We start from the raw sequence: 15,543 nt of genomic DNA, 5'->3' as shown, positions 1-15,543 counted from the left end.
TCAAAACATAACGCTCGGTGAGAACTGACGGATCCTAAGTTCAATAACCATATAGCAAGGGGAGCACCAGAGGAGTGGAATTGTGGAAATGGGGGCTTGTACACCCGGTATGAGGAGGCTATTCGAGACGGAGAGAATTGAAACTAGACTATAACGAAGAGACTGCGCTAATAGAAGGACACGTCTTACATGTCAAGTGGACGAGGAGTGTCAGGTAAGTATAAAGCGATGACCATTATGATCGTATTACAGAGTAAAGAGAGCAGTGTTGCAACCTTGTGAAAAAGCAGCATAACTAGACTTGTTATTGCTTGGAGATATATGGTACAAAAAAGAACTGAGAAGGTCAAAAGACGGTCTCTTATACTAAGGCTCGACCGGAGGTTCCCTCTTAAGATAAAACGAGGTTTTGAGTGTTTGTACCATGCAACCATGTGAGGCGGAATGACGCTTGTATGCAACGCATGGCAAAAAATCATTTCTCCAATTAGAATGCACGTGATTATTTTCTATAGCTTACTGTATTCCCCAATCATCAACTCCCATCACATAATTATGTGGGCGGCCGATGGCAGCCTGTTCTCGGTGCACGGAACTAACACCGGATCGGCTGGTTGGTCGCAGATAGGCGACTACGTAGGATCGCAGCGGCAATTGCATGGCTCGGCACCATTTCCATGTTTTACTCCAACCGAGTTGGCAACTCGACTAGTACAGATGGCAATTGCGGCCCCTTGCCTCGGTGGACATAATCCCACCTAGTATCAATCTAGCAGCGTGGGAATGAACCGGGCAACCCTCGACCCATGAACCTGTTACACGAAGGCACATAAGATAACACAACGCTATAGTTCACTAGTTCCTAGACTTGGCGCAGTCATACATGTTCAGTGCGCTCATGGACTATTGAAGTTCTGGATACAAGATATGTCACATATGACCGTCATCCCTTGGAGATAAAGCAATCTCGGGGCCTTAGCATGGAATATTGGTCGCTGTCATCATCGGAGGGACCGTGCGAGATCGCAGCTTGACGTCAGGGCTTTTTCTTTCCCTCAGTCCACGTCGCCATAGCAGAAGATAACTTCTACAGGTCGTTGGCTTTTGTCCGATTCGAGGAAGAAAGAAATCCAAAACCACCAGATCTTTTAAATTCCGACGATTGGTTTTCAGTTCGTCGCAAATTACAAGTACATACTATACTAATTAAGTTACTTAGCTGATCGGACATGACTCACATCTACTAGCCAAATGAGGTAGCATATGTTATTGCTTTGAAAGTCTCCTGTATAATGACAATCTTCCCAATGAATTGAAACACTGTCGCATTAGATTTTCACTACATACCAGACCACCGAGTCGCGCTGCGATGGAACACTTTCGGCACGTCGCTCATATCAGAACCCACTCGTTAAGCTACGCGCTGCGGGGTATCACCAGGCAGCCCGGAAGCCCCCTAGTGATTATTTGTACGGGGATCACAAGCAGTGCCCTAGAATGAAGCCCAGTCTGTCGGCATATCGAAAGCGAGATATCAGTTCTACTCTATGAACGATCTGGATACGATTGCAGCGAGGAGTCTCCCAACGAACCAGACTCTCTCACAATTGTAGACGAACTGTCTCGGCTATTGGTAGCAGCGGACCTGAAACCACCGTACCTTGTGGTGGGACATTCCTGGGGCGGAATTCTCGCCCGTGAGTTCATCGCTGCCCAACCTAGTGAGGATATCTGTGGCCTGCTCCTGGTGGACCCAGTGCAGGAACGCATGCTCTTTGAAGCATGGCCTGACCCCAGCATTGCGGCCGTTACAGATGGACTGAACTATATGGAGGTGGTGGGGTTGACATGAGATCACCGGTCGACGGAGTCGGAATGGAAGGAGCTTATGGCGGAAGAGTCGAGTGATAAGCACGCACGCCAGGCGGTTCGGGAGTTGCCGTATCTACAGGTTAACCGGAGTATATTGGCGAAGAAGCAGCAATTACTCCCTGGTCGGGATTTGTTGAATGGAAAGCCGGTCAGTGTACTCCGGGGCAACTCGAAACGTGATCATGAGCTTTTATACAAGGCCGGCGTAGCCCAAGGGGGAGGTACTGAGGCTCAGCGAGCTAAGTTCGAGGGATATCTGGCGCAGTGGGAGGAGAGCGAAGAGTCTTTCCAGCGGGAGCTCCTAAATCTGTCGAGTACGGCTCGCTTCTCCACGACGACAAGGAGTGGCCATAATACCCAGCTCACAGAACCAGAGCTAGTAGCCGACGAAATCCGGTGGGTGCTACAGAGGACTTCGGCGTCGATGGCTTGATCTTATTTCGTGTATAATTTTACTAGAGGATTATTTCCAAATTAAACCTTGGAAGTACGGAGTAGCCCTGACCAAAAGACCTCGGATCTTATCTCGGTATGTGTCTAGCCAGAAGCAAAAGCTTGGGGTAGATGGGTATTTGAGAACGTTGAATCTCTCTAGCAGGCTACTTCAGCAAAGTAATAGGCACAGGATCAATTGTAGTCGCCTAGAGTGGAACGAAAGGTTAAGAATATAACCGCTAATCAAGATCTCGACCTATCAACTGAAAAACGCCATGCTGATTGACTTTACCCTCTAACGATATTAGATCAACCTAGGCTCTGGCGCGGGGATGTACACTCTGTATTTCCAAGATTGTCCGATTTCCTCATGCGTACGATCGCATCTGCATCTACCTTACATGCTTTGGAATAAGATAAGGTCCAAACAATGTGTGTTTCTTGTTCCTGGATTGCGTCCTGACGGTATAAAGAAGGGACCGTGCGAGATCGCAGCCTGACATCAGACATAGGAAAACGCCGATCAGGTCCCTAGGGACGCAAAGGGGGAAAAGGCAAAAGACCCTCGCGTGTGCTAAAGTAAACCCCAGCCACACATATCCACATTCCCGCTTTGAGATGGCATAAACCGGGGATTGGGAATGTGAACGTCATTCCGGGGGGCTACAGGAATTTCTGATAAGTCAATCATGGGAAAGCCCAGACTGAAGAGTCGAATTAGTTCATTATTTCCTCGTGAAGGCGGCAAAATGCGACGTGTGAGTGGGGAAATGCCGATCGAGGGGAAAAGCGTCCGCGTAGCGTCTTTTGCCCCTGGATTTGCTAGTTCAACGGTACTTTTATAACTATGGGAATTTGGAGACTCGACTGGGAACGCAAAGTGAAAGAAACTCGATTAAAGCAGAACAATTTAAGCCTTTAGATACATGAGTACAACCTACAACACCAACTCTACTCCCCTACTCTGGTCGTAAAGTGGATTGGCGATCGCTCCTTTACGTACTCCTGAGTCCCGTGTCCCTTTGCCCCCCGAGCTTCGACTTCTCTTTTCCTCGGTCTTTTCTTTTTTTTTTCTCTTCTCCTTCTCTTCCTTCACTCTGCTTCGTCCTTCATACTCTTGGTCTGTTTCATCACAGGTTAATCACCCCCGTCTACGTACTCCCGTACTCGTGCGACACCTCACCACCCTATCGACGCACGCCCATCACCCTCTCCACTCCCTCCGTTTCATCTCGCCATGAATGCCCCTCCAGCGCTCGGGTATCCGCCCGGCGTGTCGCTGGCACCAGGTACGTAACGTCAAAGGAGTCTTTGTGGACTCCCCTGATTGCTCGTTTGTGTGCTTCTGGGGTCTTTGTCCAGAACACTTAAAATCAGTCCCGTCCCCCGGCGACACAGCGTCACTGTAACGTGAAACTGACCCGTGACACAATTCTGAGGAACAGGCAGCCAGGTCTCGCCCACAGCAGCCAATTTTGGCTCCAATAATCCTTTCCGAAACCGTGCTCTCTCGCCTTCCACTGTTCCTGGCTCAGCTACCAACGCTCAACCCGAACGTCCCCGATCGACCAACCCATTCTTAGACGACACTGACGCGCTATCACCACAATCGGCCCCTGGCTTGTCTACCGGAGCCACTATGTTCTCTCCGACCGAAAGACCCGATATGACCAGCAACACCCGTGACCTTTTCGTATGTGCAGACGCCGACCGCAAGCCAGACCGCTCAAGCTAACATGCTCCGCAGGAGAACCTCTCTATCAAGCCTACCGCTACAGTTTCAGCGGCCCCGGCTCCCTCGCCTTTCTCATCCCAGTCCAATAGCTCCCGTCCAGTTCCCGAGGCCATTCCGCGGCAACCATCAACCAGTCGCCCTCGTCCATCGCGGGAGCGTCCAGCCCCATCCGGGCGCCCTACAGAGTCCCGTTCGAAGGATCCATTCGATATATTTGCCGACCCCAAGAGCTCCAGCTCAGGCACCCAGAAGAGTTCCCGTCGACCTCGCCGGAATTCAGAGTCGTCTGTGATGGAGCGGCCATCGACCCTGTTTGATGATGAGGATGAGAAACGCCGACGTGAACGGCGTCACCGTGAGCGTGAGCGTCAGCGTGATGGAAAGCCCCGTTCTTCTCGCAAGGACCGCCGCCTGGATATTATCGACAAGTTGGACGTGACAAGCATCTATGGCACCGGAAGTACGTACTTGCCTTTCCGTGGCTTATCTTGGCCCATGCTAATTCACTTACAGTGTTTCACCACGATGGTCCCTTTGACGCATGCAATCCCCACCGCAACCGTAAGGGCGCGCGCACTGCGCCCATGCAGGCTTTCCCCAAGAACTCAACGAACATGGCTCTTGGTGGTTCTGGTCCGGTTAACCCAAACATTGACCTAAATCTCTTCCACGGCAGAATGGAGGAGGGCTACAACGACTACAACTCTGGCCTCAACCGCAACCCTGAAACAGTTCAAATTGATGCTAAAACCACATTGGAACCGATCCACGGTGCCCAGACCATGGGTCTGGGAACTAGCACCTTCCTTGATGGCGCCCCGGCCAGCCGCTCGGCCATTGCACGACGTGAGAGCGCGAATGAAGCACAGTTTGCTCAGAATGGCGGTCTGCAGCGAAAGAAGAGTTTGGCCCAACGTCTGCGTGGAAAGAGTGGCACCGGCCGTATTGCACCCCCCGGTGGCCGAGTCGGTTCCCCCACAGAGCAAGGCCTGTCCCCACCACAGCTAGGCTCAAGCCACTCCGCATCGTCGCGGGCCAACGAGCGGAACCCATTCTTCCAAGAAGACCCAGACGAGGAGTGGGACAAGAAAGGATCGCGGATCGCAGAGGCGCGTCTGGAGGGTAACGGTCGTCTTCGCTCATCAAGCAGCCCCAAGCAACCAACCGGACTGGAGCGCAAGACAACCAGTGACCGAGCCTATGAAGACCAGCAGAAGTTGAATGCAGGGGGCGGCGGATTCCTGAACCGAATGAAGAGTTTGCGCAAGCCGCGCCCGGAGCGCCGCACCAGCGATTAAGCGCAGAATTAAATTTGGGGTTATCAAATGTTACTGCTCCCCACACTGTTACTGGCACCTTTGCTTTTATCCTCATGGGCCATGGGGACTGATGACTTTCTATGTAATACCCTTGAGCGCTAGCAATCTGGCGCCCAACATGGCGTTGATAACTCACGGGAGTAGGCTGAATTTGCTTTTGCTTTTTATTTTGGTTATGCTTTTGCGCTCCTTTTTCAGGTGTTTTCTTTAAGGCTGAAACATGCCCAGCATATCCATGTGAGCTTGTACTTCTATCGATAGCCACTTTGCCATAGTAGAATCTATCCATTCTTACTAAGTCTTATATTCTGAACATGTTTTGTATCGCTTAGCGCTCTATTTCCAGGTTGATGCTTCTTCTGCCCAGTATCAAGAGTCCCATACATTGAATTCCCTTTTTACTGAGCCTAGTGAGTCCCATGACATAATTGGGGCCATAAAACCCCAAGTCCCACACTAGCTAATCGCTTTACTAACCTTATCTACTGGATGTAATACCACACAGCAACCATTTCTCCCATGGTATATCAGACGTCAACACGAGTCGCTCTTATAAAATCTCAGAAACCAACGCCTCGCAAGTCTAATATTCAATCTCAAACAAGGCTCTGTCAATTCTGCGTCTGTGTATTGGCGTTTGTCTCTATTCTGGTTGTCTTTTGAGAGTTGTCTTTGGGAGGTATACGTGGTTGTTGTAGCCAGAAGGGAAGTGGGAGGAACATGGGTGGTTGGCTTAGCGTTATTGACTTTACTTTTGATGTTTGGTTTACTTAGATTTTAGGTATGTTTGATATCGTGGATATTTGTTCAATTCATTAAATCATAGCCTGACTCCTAGTAAAGTCCTGCAGTAAAATCTTATAACAATCAAAACGCCCCACACCACATGCAAACAAGATGGTATTTTACTTGAAAGAAACCGCAGACACCCTCCCCATTTGATATTGTTTACTGAGCGACGGACGCACTCCGTGGCAAATGCGGGTTGGGCACAGCGACACCGGCACGACGCTTGGACATCGGCTTGGGCCGGGCGAGTGTGTACCTGGAGACATCATTAGCATTCAAAGTTGGATTTGATGGGGATGGTGAACATACTTGGCAAATGCACGGGACAGCGCCTTCTTGCAGCTGATTTTTTGGCTGCCAACAAAGGATTCCACAGTAACGGCGATGGCGCGGTCAATGTCCTGAGAAGAACAGTACTCTGACAAACGCATCTTGCAGAAAGATTCGGCAATACGCATGATAGCCTCGAGGTGACGGACCTGGCGGAGTCAGCTAAAGAACAAAAAGAATTTCGGGGTCGGGGGGCTTACAGTAATAGGGTAGGCACCAGTGGCCAGGGACTCCCGACGCATGTCTGCGAACAGACGGGCGACCTTGTCCTGGTCGATCTGGTACAACTTGGGGTGGCATCGCTCGCGGGCGTAAAGGATGTACTTGCGTAGCAGCTCTTGCGGGATCTCGCCTTCTCTTTCTTCCTCTTCCTTCTTCTGCTCGGCGGCACGCTGGGAAATTTCTTCTTGTGTGGGTGGGAGAAGCTGGCCATGCTCATCGATGCGGTAACCCTCCTCGTTGATGAGGTTGCCATCGGTGTCAACCAGCTCATTCTGGTCATTGCGCAAGGGACGAGCAGGGTTGGCACGGTGATGAGATTCGATCACGAAGTTGGCCAAGCGCTCGTCCTCGCTGGGTTCGACCAGATCGCGAACCACACACAAGATATCGAAACGGGACAAGATAGGCTCGGTCAGCTCCACATTCTCCGATAGGGGCTTGGTAGCGTTGTATCGACCACCCTGGGGGTTGGCAGCGGCGACTACCGCACAGCGAGCCTGCAGAGTTGTCACAATACCAGCCTTCGAGATGGAAATGGTCTGCTGTTCCATGGCTTCGTGGATAGATGTTCGGTCTTGGTCGTTCATCTTGTCAAACTCATCAATCAGACAAGTACCACGGTCAGCGAGCACAAGGGCACCACCTTCCAAGGTCCACTCGCTGGTTAGCGGGTCACGGCGAACGCTGGCCGTCAAACCAACAGCACTGGCACCTTGACCGGTGGCGAAAACAGCTCGGTGTGCTGTCTTCTCAACGTACTTGAGCACCTGAGACTTGGCGGTACCGGGATCACCAAGCAGCAGAACGTTGATATCACCACGGATCGACATCTTACCCTGGGCCTGCTTGCTGACACCGCCAAAGAGAGAAAGAGCAACAGCAGTCTTGACATCTTGGTGACCGTAGATACTAGGTGCCATGGACCGAACAATCCTGTCAACGATGTCGGGCTCGCGGGACAGAGCACGAATCTCACGTTCGTCGTCCTCAGTCAAACGGAAACCGGCCAGCTGATCGTGAGATTTGACGACCTGATTAGCCTCGATAACAGTAGAAAAGACGGGGAAACCGTTCTTGTTGTTCAACTGAGCATCGTAGCTGTTACGGTAGATACCAGTGACCTCGATCTCATCACCAGGCTTGGCGGTGTCAATTAAGTCAGCCAACAAGATGACCTCCCGCTGACGAGGGAGACGACCGGCGGGAACAGTACCAGGAGATTCCTGCAGAGTCAGCTTTTGGTAGTTGCGGTAGACAGTCTTCTCGTTGTTGACAGTAAAGGGACCACGAGACTGGCAGTTCTGGCAGAAGGAGATCTTCACTTCCGAGCTGGACTCTTGCTGGAAAGGACCTAGAGTGATACCACACTTCTGGCAGAGGAACATGACAAATTTCAACTGTGGGAAGACACCCGTACGGCGGGTGACGACACCACCAACACGGACAAGACAGTTGAGGTGAGACTGACGCAGCTGGCGGAGAGTGTAGATCACGGGGATATCGGTAATGCGCACGTGAATCTCGTTGTGAATATCGTGGTACTGAGGGTAGTAGAAGAGGGTGACATCAAGTGCAGCCTGGTCAAAGACCTTGAGAATCTCGGTAGGCTCGTTGGCAAGGAAGTAAGACAGTGCCGCCTTGCTGTTACTCAAATGGGCGTAGGACACCTCCAGGGAAGCCGAGTTGATCTCACCCAGAGTTTTGATACGATTGCCATAAACCGATTGACCACTAGCGTCAATGAACTCTGTCAGGAAAGCCTTGAACTCGCGGTAAATGGAGCGAAGGACCTGAGGCTGAGTAACCCAGTCCGTAATATTGGCGGCCTTCACATCAGCCAACTCTTCTAATGTCAGTTCTTGCATGCCATCCTCTCCCATATCAATGTCTTCGCGGTCCTCGTCGTAGTGGTGTCGCCGACGGCGGGGTTGGCGCGCCAGGTCCATTTCCTGGTCGTCGTCATCCTGCAGGAACGCAGCCGGCATGCGGCGGCGAGCCATATCTCTTTGGTCCAACCGAGAATCCAGCTGGCGACGCTCAGCAGCGGTGAGCTCCCGGTGCTCTCCATCATCATCAATATACGCCTCATTGACGTACTCATCCGGGCCACCCTCGTAATCGCGCTGAAAATCGTCGCCAAACAGGTCAATGCCCTCCTCATCTTCCGCCAGCTCATCCATATCGTCAATGTCGGGGATCATCTCAGCTTCCTCATCATCGTCATCGTCCTCGTCGAATGGCATTGGGGGAGGAGATGAACCGAGGGCGGCGGCTATTTGGATTGTCAGTTGGCCAGCCCCGCAATTTTCTTTCAGGGGGTTCACATACGACTGGATGGGGGCAATGCAGCGGGAGAAGACATGTCATCTGGCTCTCTTGAGCGCTTGCGAGTGTTTGAACGCGGACCTCGGTTTGCGGCCGAGTCACTAGGCTGGAGGGGACTGTGGGCATGTTAGCTTCGCGGGTTCTGCAAAAATGGAAAAAATCCGGGCGCAAACTCACTCCATGTTGTGTGGTGCTCAATGAGCAATTTTATTGTAATGGAACAAGGTAGAAAGAAATAAGATCACACAAAAAAAAGTTAGAATGGGGTAGTGGATTTTCTCGAACACCCCGAAGCGTGGTTGATAGAAAGGGAGGAAAGGGAGGATAGAGTGCGCAAGCTGAAGATTGGTTCGGATTTGGATCCAACGCGTCGCGTAGCAACGCGTTTTCAATTTTACCCAATTTGGATTGCACGTGATCACAGTGAATCCCCATGCCAATGCCTAAAGAAGCCATTTCCGAATGATTGACAAAGACCTTTCTTGTTCGTTTTTGGTTGATGTGATACTGAGGCTCACATATCCGGCCTCATCTAGATTCTTTAATTGATCGAGTTTCGATGAAAATTGATTGGAGCTATACTCCAGTGCAAACCGAGCAAACATCACGTTTCGCGTTCCGTTTGCCGCATCATCAGCTCAGCATCGTCACTCGCCATCCTCGATCAGAATATCATTGTTCGACCCGAGTTCGAGCACAAGCATTGCCGCAGCAGCTCTTGTCATCTTCCTGCTTCATACTGCAGGATACATCCGAGCTCACATCACCGCCACAATCTCCGACGCGATATAATCCAAATTTATATCGCAAAGTCGCAGCGGACATCAGAGATAAGCGCATTTTCGAGGTCTAATTTGTCCGAGAAATTGTTTGAGGCTTGTTTACATTCTAGAGCCTGTTGACTGTTAGCATACTCGATTGCGGATCAAGCAGTTGCGACTTGCAAGAAATCTTCTTGCTCCTACCATCAGTTTCGAAACTTTCCATCCGGGAAACTTACCTGGCATCGTTCACTTGAGCAACCATCGACTCTGAAGTATTCGAGACACTAAACTTCGACATGGAACAATCCTTGGCTGCTCAGCCTAAGTCCGAAAGCGGCCGGCGCGAGAGCTTTGGATCCCACAACTCTCAGACAGCCCGAGAGTAAGTCACAGCCCCAACCAAGCCCCATCAACGCAAAATTTTAATGCATGCGACAGATTCATCGACGATCAGATCCGACTTGAAGCCGATGCGCGCGAGATTCTTCCTTACGTTAGTGAATCAAGAACCTAGTATGGATCCCCTACTGACCACACCTAGTCCTTTGACTCTTGCACTTATGCTCTGGGTCCATTAAGACAGAGTCTCTTCGCCTGCTTGACCTGTAATCCTGTTTCCGACAAAACCGACGATGCTTCCACCTCTGCAGCAGTCTGTTACTCCTGCTCCATCGCATGCCACGGCGAACATACTCTAGTGGAGCTTTTTAACAAGCGCAACTTTGTCTGTGACTGTGGAACCACTCGCATGCCCACCACAGCACCTTGTACATTGCGCGAAGACCCCAAGACAGGCCGCAAAGGTGTGCACTCTCAGGAGGCGGCCAAGGACAACAAGTACAACCACAACTTTCGCAATCGGTTCTGCGGCTGTGCGGAAAAATACGATCCCCACCAGGAGAAAGGTACAATGTTCCAATGCCTGGGTCTTGGATCCATCGAAACTGGTGGCTGTGGTGAGGACTGGTGGCACCCAGAGTGCCTCATCGGCCTGCCACGAGACTGGTACAAAGTCAAAAAACAGGAGAGTTTTGGCAGTGACGCCGCTGACAATGAGGACGAAACCCCTCTGCCTCCAGGATTCCCTGCTGAAGATGATTTTGACCAGTTCATTTGCTACAAATGTATCGATTCAAACCCTTGGCTCAAGCGCTATGCCGGATCGAAGGGCTTCCTACCACCCGTTTATCAAGATGGCGGCTTGAAGACCTCGGCACCGAATGAATCGGAACAACAATCGGAGAACCCCAAGAAGCGCAAAGCAGAAGATGGTGAACCGTTCACAGAAGAGCCGACATCCAAGCGAACCAAAGAAGAATCTCTAAAACAAGAGCCCACTGAAACCTCTACCCTCGCTACCATCACTGAAGAGCAAAGAGCCCCCAAAGAAGAGCCCAAGCCAGAACCCGAAACTCATGATGAACCCAAAGCGCAACTTGAAACAACATCTAACCCACCAAACCCAAAACACACCCTCCTCCCAGATTCAACACCAACAGAACGCTTCTCCCTCTTCCTCCAAGAAGACTTCCACTCAAACCTCTGCCGCTGCGCAGAATGCTACCCATATCTAGCACCTTACCCCCAACTCCGCGAAGAAGAAGAAACCTACGAACCACCCCTCTCAGAAGACGGTGATGAAGCCAACGGCGCCGCAAGCACAGGTACAGGTAGTATTCTTGAACGCGGCGAAGCAGCACTGAGCACCGTGGACCGCGTACGCGCTATCGAGGGCGCGATGGTTTACAACCATCTCCGTGATAAGGTTAAGGCATTTTTGCGACCTTTTGCGGAGAGTGGGACAGCTGTTAGTGCTGAGGATGTTAAAGGGTACTTTGAACGGTTGCGGGGTGATGAGGATGGGATTAGGGATGCGGCTAGTCGGGCTGAGACTGGTGGTCAGGATGAGGACGATAGTCGGCGTGAGCAAAATGGTGAGTTTTTCATGCTCATCTTTCCGGGAATTGGTGGATTGCTGACATTGTTTAGGTTATTGATGTCTCATTTGATAGTCTTAAGAGATCTCGCATTTGGGGGTTATTTTTGCTTGATATCCTATTTAATTTATGTAATATAACGATACGGGTGAGGATGGGATTGGGAATTGTGGACAAGGTCCTAAGTAAGGCGTATCGTGATCTTCTGAATTCTATTGAAATATATGCAGTTGAGAAAAAAGTGTATCTGTAGAAAACCGAAAGGGCCTGTCGGCCAACGCCAAGTCCATGAAAAACACAAAACACCAAAGCCGGATGGATCCATGCAAAACAAAATGGCCAATGATGCATCCAAGAGTGAATCATTCCTTGAGACGTTTCGAAGCTCTCATCAGTGAATCATCTGGCAAGCCACTGCGCTTCGTACCAGAAAGACTTCCAGTACGAATATCATTATCTTCCTGAGTAACCCGGCGATGGGGATACTTGCTCTCAATGCCCTCGAAGCAATTTGCGCTAATGGGACCGCCATTCGCAAAATACGGATGTTCCAATGCCTCTTGAGCAGTTATACGCTTCGTGGGATCATACTCTAACATCCTCGACAGTAAATCAAATCCGTCTGCACCAGGTGTGCCAACGCTTGATGTGGCAGAATACCCGCCATTCTTCAGGCAGCTCTGGTACCAGCCTTCGAGATTAGGGCCCCGGTGGTAATGGTTAGGCTGTCTGTGCATCACAAGAGTTTGCAGCTGTGTGTATTCCGGCATGGAGACAAGGCCAGGCCATGTTTCTTTGCGGGGGAGGCCGAGGATCTCGACAATTTTCATCATTTGGTTCCGCTGGAACGGAACAGTCTTTTTACTGTCCATTTTGGCTTCTTCGCCTTTGAATATCGGGCGCAGGGAAAGGAGCTCGGCGAAAATGCAACCCAAAGCCCACATGTCGACGGCGGGGGTATAGTGTCGACTTCCAAGTAGAAGCTCGGGAGCTCGGTACCATATTGTGACAACGACTTTATCGCCGGAGAAAAGGGAGTTGAGAGGTTTATAAAATAGTCGGGCTAGGCCAAGATCGCCAATACGGATGGCGCCGCTGGAGGTGACGAGGATATTGGCTGGTTTGAGATCTCGGTGCAGAACCCAGTTGGTATGAAGGTATAATAAGCCGTTGAGGAGCTGGAATAATATAGACCGAACCATGTGGGCTTGAATAGCGTGTCGTTGTGGTTGGGTGTGGTGGTGAATAATCTGCAGCAAGTCATGCTCCGTATATTCAAACACCATAAAGATGCATTTGTCCTCTAGGATGATCTCCTCCAATTGGACGACATTTGCATGAGATAATTCAGTGCAGAGAGACATCTCTCGAATGGCGGACTGTGACAAGCCAGTGTATTGGATGGATTCGCCTTCCTTGTCCGGTTTGAACCTATTTCCATGCTGTCAGATATCGCCCCATAAGCACTCGCAGGAAGCATACTTTTTGATCGCAAATTCTCCCTTCTTGCCATTTTTGCCTACAGCCTTGTACACCCTTCCATAGGTTCCACTGCTAATGAATCCTACGACATGATAGCGATCCCGAACGCGGACTTTGCTGGTATAACCGGTGTTTTTCCGAGAATCGAGAGCTTCTGCACGAGCGAGTGGTTAGCGTATGCACAGATCGCCACGGTCTTGCAGAGAAAGAAACAGGGGACAGATCAACGGATGCACGCGTCTTTAGGAAACCAGCCGGTGTAGTGAAGATCGCAAACCAGAGATGTATGCCATTCCCTCTCTTTCTCCAGGACAGTTCACCGAAACGAGACAAAAACCTGGTATTGAAGGGGAAAGAGATTACCCCGAGGATAGAATGCCCCAACAGAATTTAAATTTGAAAATGGGAATCCTTTTCCAAACATGATGCAACAGAAGGAAATCCGAGACAGTTCAGGATCAAGATCACGTTACAGAAGAGAAAGTGGACACAGAAGGCGGTCATGCGGCAAGGCAAAGATCCAAGATATAATTACCATCGACTGTGGCCTGCAGATTCCTTTTCAAGCTCGGACCGACTGTTTTTGTTCGGGTGGAAAGTGAACCGGAGGAAGGTGGGTTTGTCAGGCTCATTGGATCGTCACTTCCCCATATGGCGCTTGTCCATATGGAAACTGCGACTTCGGATACCGGTTTGGCGATGTCAAGGAGGCGGTCTTAGTCAGCGTGGGGTGGTATGATTCGATTCGAGGGTATGCGGAGAGTCCGATTGCGCAGGATCTGGATTGGAGGCGATTCCGGTTTAATGCGCGAGTCTTTGCTGTGGTTGGGGGGAAATGCGGAGGTCGTCGAACCAGCGGGAGTCGGTGGACCAGCGCGGAGATTAGATCAGCATACAAATTCCATCGCGATCTCACGTGCATCTGTCTCAGTGATACACTTTAGGTTGATCTAAATATTATTTAAGATGTTCGGAGTTGGTGGAGTCTCGAAATAAGTTCATGCACATGCATACTTAAAATACACATGAAAATTCGCTAGCTCTAGAAAGTGGGAGTTGCGGTCTCGACATTGGAACTGTAATCAGCCCTAGATAACTATATAAAGTCATACTGTAGTTGGGATGAGTACGTCCCGTTTAGTGATTCAACACACGACCTTATTTCTAAACAGGTGTATCACGTTTTGTCCAGAGGTAAATGCTGTGCTCATTCACTCATTCAATTCAGATGGAATCTTCCAGGGTTGCAACCGTTCCTTGTCCATTTGAATGTTGTTGTATTCCATATTTTCCATATCCATGATTTCTCACCCTAAATCCTGCTGACAAAAGATTCCCATCCATCTCTACTAAGTCTGAACTCACTTATTTTTTGAAACTAAAAATCTTTATCTCTCCATTCTTCCAGCCAGGACCTTTGGAGTCTCTGTCTACCAAAACAAACATGAACCTCCGGAGACAGAACCCCACCGACCATTGGTCATCATCATCTACCATTCCCCCTCAAATAAGATTTCTAACAATAACGAGACAGTTTCATGACTGCATTGTGAAACATGGTGACAGTCGTACTTGTCGATGACCCAAATGAATTGTCGATCTACTGTATCTGGACTATTCGCCACGACCAGCAGCCGTCCTCACCGCAGACGAGGGCTTAGTTTTCAGCTCGCGCCACTCAGCCAAGGGTGCGGTTTCAACTTTCATATGCCGTGTTGGAATAAAAATGGTCTTGGGGCAGTTCCCCGCTTGGGCCCAAGGAAGGACTGTTCGGCCATTCTTTGGCATCAGGTATGGCCTGCGAAAGGGCGTTAACACTGAATACGAGGGCTGTTGGAGATTCCTTGAGACCGGCTCTACAAGTCCCCATTATATGAAAGGTGTGTCTATCAAAGAAGTCCCATGTGTGACATGTGGTATACTTCTGATGTACCGTGGTCGCAAAATTTCCATCTTGATGCTTAAGGAGACGTGATGATTGCCATGACTCGTGTTAGGTCGGGCCAGATGGGTTATGTGGGTGCCGTCTTTTGTGAAGAGAACACGATCAGGATCATTGTTGCAATGTGTGGGCTTGTTGGTTTCTATGTGAATAATGGGGGTACGGAGGAAAGCTGTGTACTGAAGAAAGTGGGTTTCGAAGAATACAAGGGGAGGTGAACTAACTTAATTTACTAATTAGCTAGAGAGCGCTGAGTCAGATTCATGCAGTTGGATATTGCTTATCGGTTTGAATGGAACCCCTGATTTACGCAATGCTACTGTTCCAAGATTTGCTGCAAGTACATTTAAACTTCTGTAACCTGATTGGATAGGTAAGTTGAATTGAATGA

The 15,543-nt window shown here is 50.0% G+C and overlaps 5 protein-coding genes across 5 annotated transcripts; 3 read left to right on the top strand and 2 right to left on the bottom strand.

Annotated features, from left to right (window-relative positions):
- Positions 1–1,251: 1,251 nt before the first annotated feature.
- Positions 1,252–2,305, top strand: N7484_007054 (alpha/beta fold hydrolase; the record flags this gene model as incomplete). Its single annotated transcript, XM_057117441.1, has 3 exons — positions 1,252–1,256; positions 1,573–1,837; positions 1,883–2,305. 3 exons carry the CDS (start codon positions 1,252–1,254, stop codon positions 2,303–2,305), a joined length of 693 nt encoding a protein of 230 aa, XP_056970476.1.
- A 1,239-nt stretch (positions 2,306–3,544) lies between these two features.
- Positions 3,545–5,340, top strand: N7484_007053 (Pal1 family protein; the record flags this gene model as incomplete). Its single annotated transcript, XM_057117440.1, has 4 exons — positions 3,545–3,596; positions 3,753–4,000; positions 4,055–4,502; positions 4,556–5,340. 4 exons carry the CDS (start codon positions 3,545–3,547, stop codon positions 5,338–5,340), a joined length of 1,533 nt encoding a protein of 510 aa, XP_056970475.1.
- A 969-nt stretch (positions 5,341–6,309) lies between these two features.
- On the bottom strand, positions 6,310–9,209 carry N7484_007052 (MCM DNA helicase complex subunit MCM2; the record flags this gene model as incomplete). The annotated part of the gene is made up of 5 exons (XM_057117439.1): positions 6,310–6,406; positions 6,460–6,629; positions 6,681–8,974; positions 9,031–9,143; positions 9,205–9,209. 5 exons carry the CDS (start codon positions 9,207–9,209, stop codon positions 6,310–6,312), a joined length of 2,679 nt encoding a protein of 892 aa, XP_056970474.1.
- An 878-nt stretch (positions 9,210–10,087) lies between these two features.
- Positions 10,088–11,788, top strand: N7484_007051 (putative metaphase-anaphase transition protein (Mlo2); the record flags this gene model as incomplete). The annotated part of the gene is made up of 4 exons (XM_057117438.1): positions 10,088–10,173; positions 10,230–10,284; positions 10,333–11,725; positions 11,781–11,788. The coding sequence occupies 4 exons, from the start codon at positions 10,088–10,090 to the stop codon at positions 11,786–11,788; spliced, it is 1,542 nt and encodes a 513-aa protein (XP_056970473.1).
- A 302-nt stretch (positions 11,789–12,090) lies between these two features.
- Positions 12,091–13,503, bottom strand: ssn3 (cyclin-dependent serine/threonine protein kinase SSN3; the record flags this gene model as incomplete). Its single annotated transcript, XM_057117437.1, has 3 exons — positions 12,091–13,159; positions 13,211–13,364; positions 13,488–13,503. The coding sequence occupies 3 exons, from the start codon at positions 13,501–13,503 to the stop codon at positions 12,091–12,093; spliced, it is 1,239 nt and encodes a 412-aa protein (XP_056970472.1).
- Positions 13,504–15,543: the final 2,040 nt, after the last annotated feature.

The sequence above is a fragment of the Penicillium longicatenatum genome, assembly GCF_028827895.1.
Source record: "Penicillium longicatenatum strain IBT 33135 chromosome Unknown contig_4_segment0_segment0, whole genome shotgun sequence".
Taxonomy (NCBI): Eukaryota; Fungi; Ascomycota; class Eurotiomycetes; order Eurotiales; family Aspergillaceae; genus Penicillium; species Penicillium longicatenatum.
Note: the sequence above shows the minus strand (reverse complement) of the source record. Positions and strands in the feature narration are given on the sequence as shown.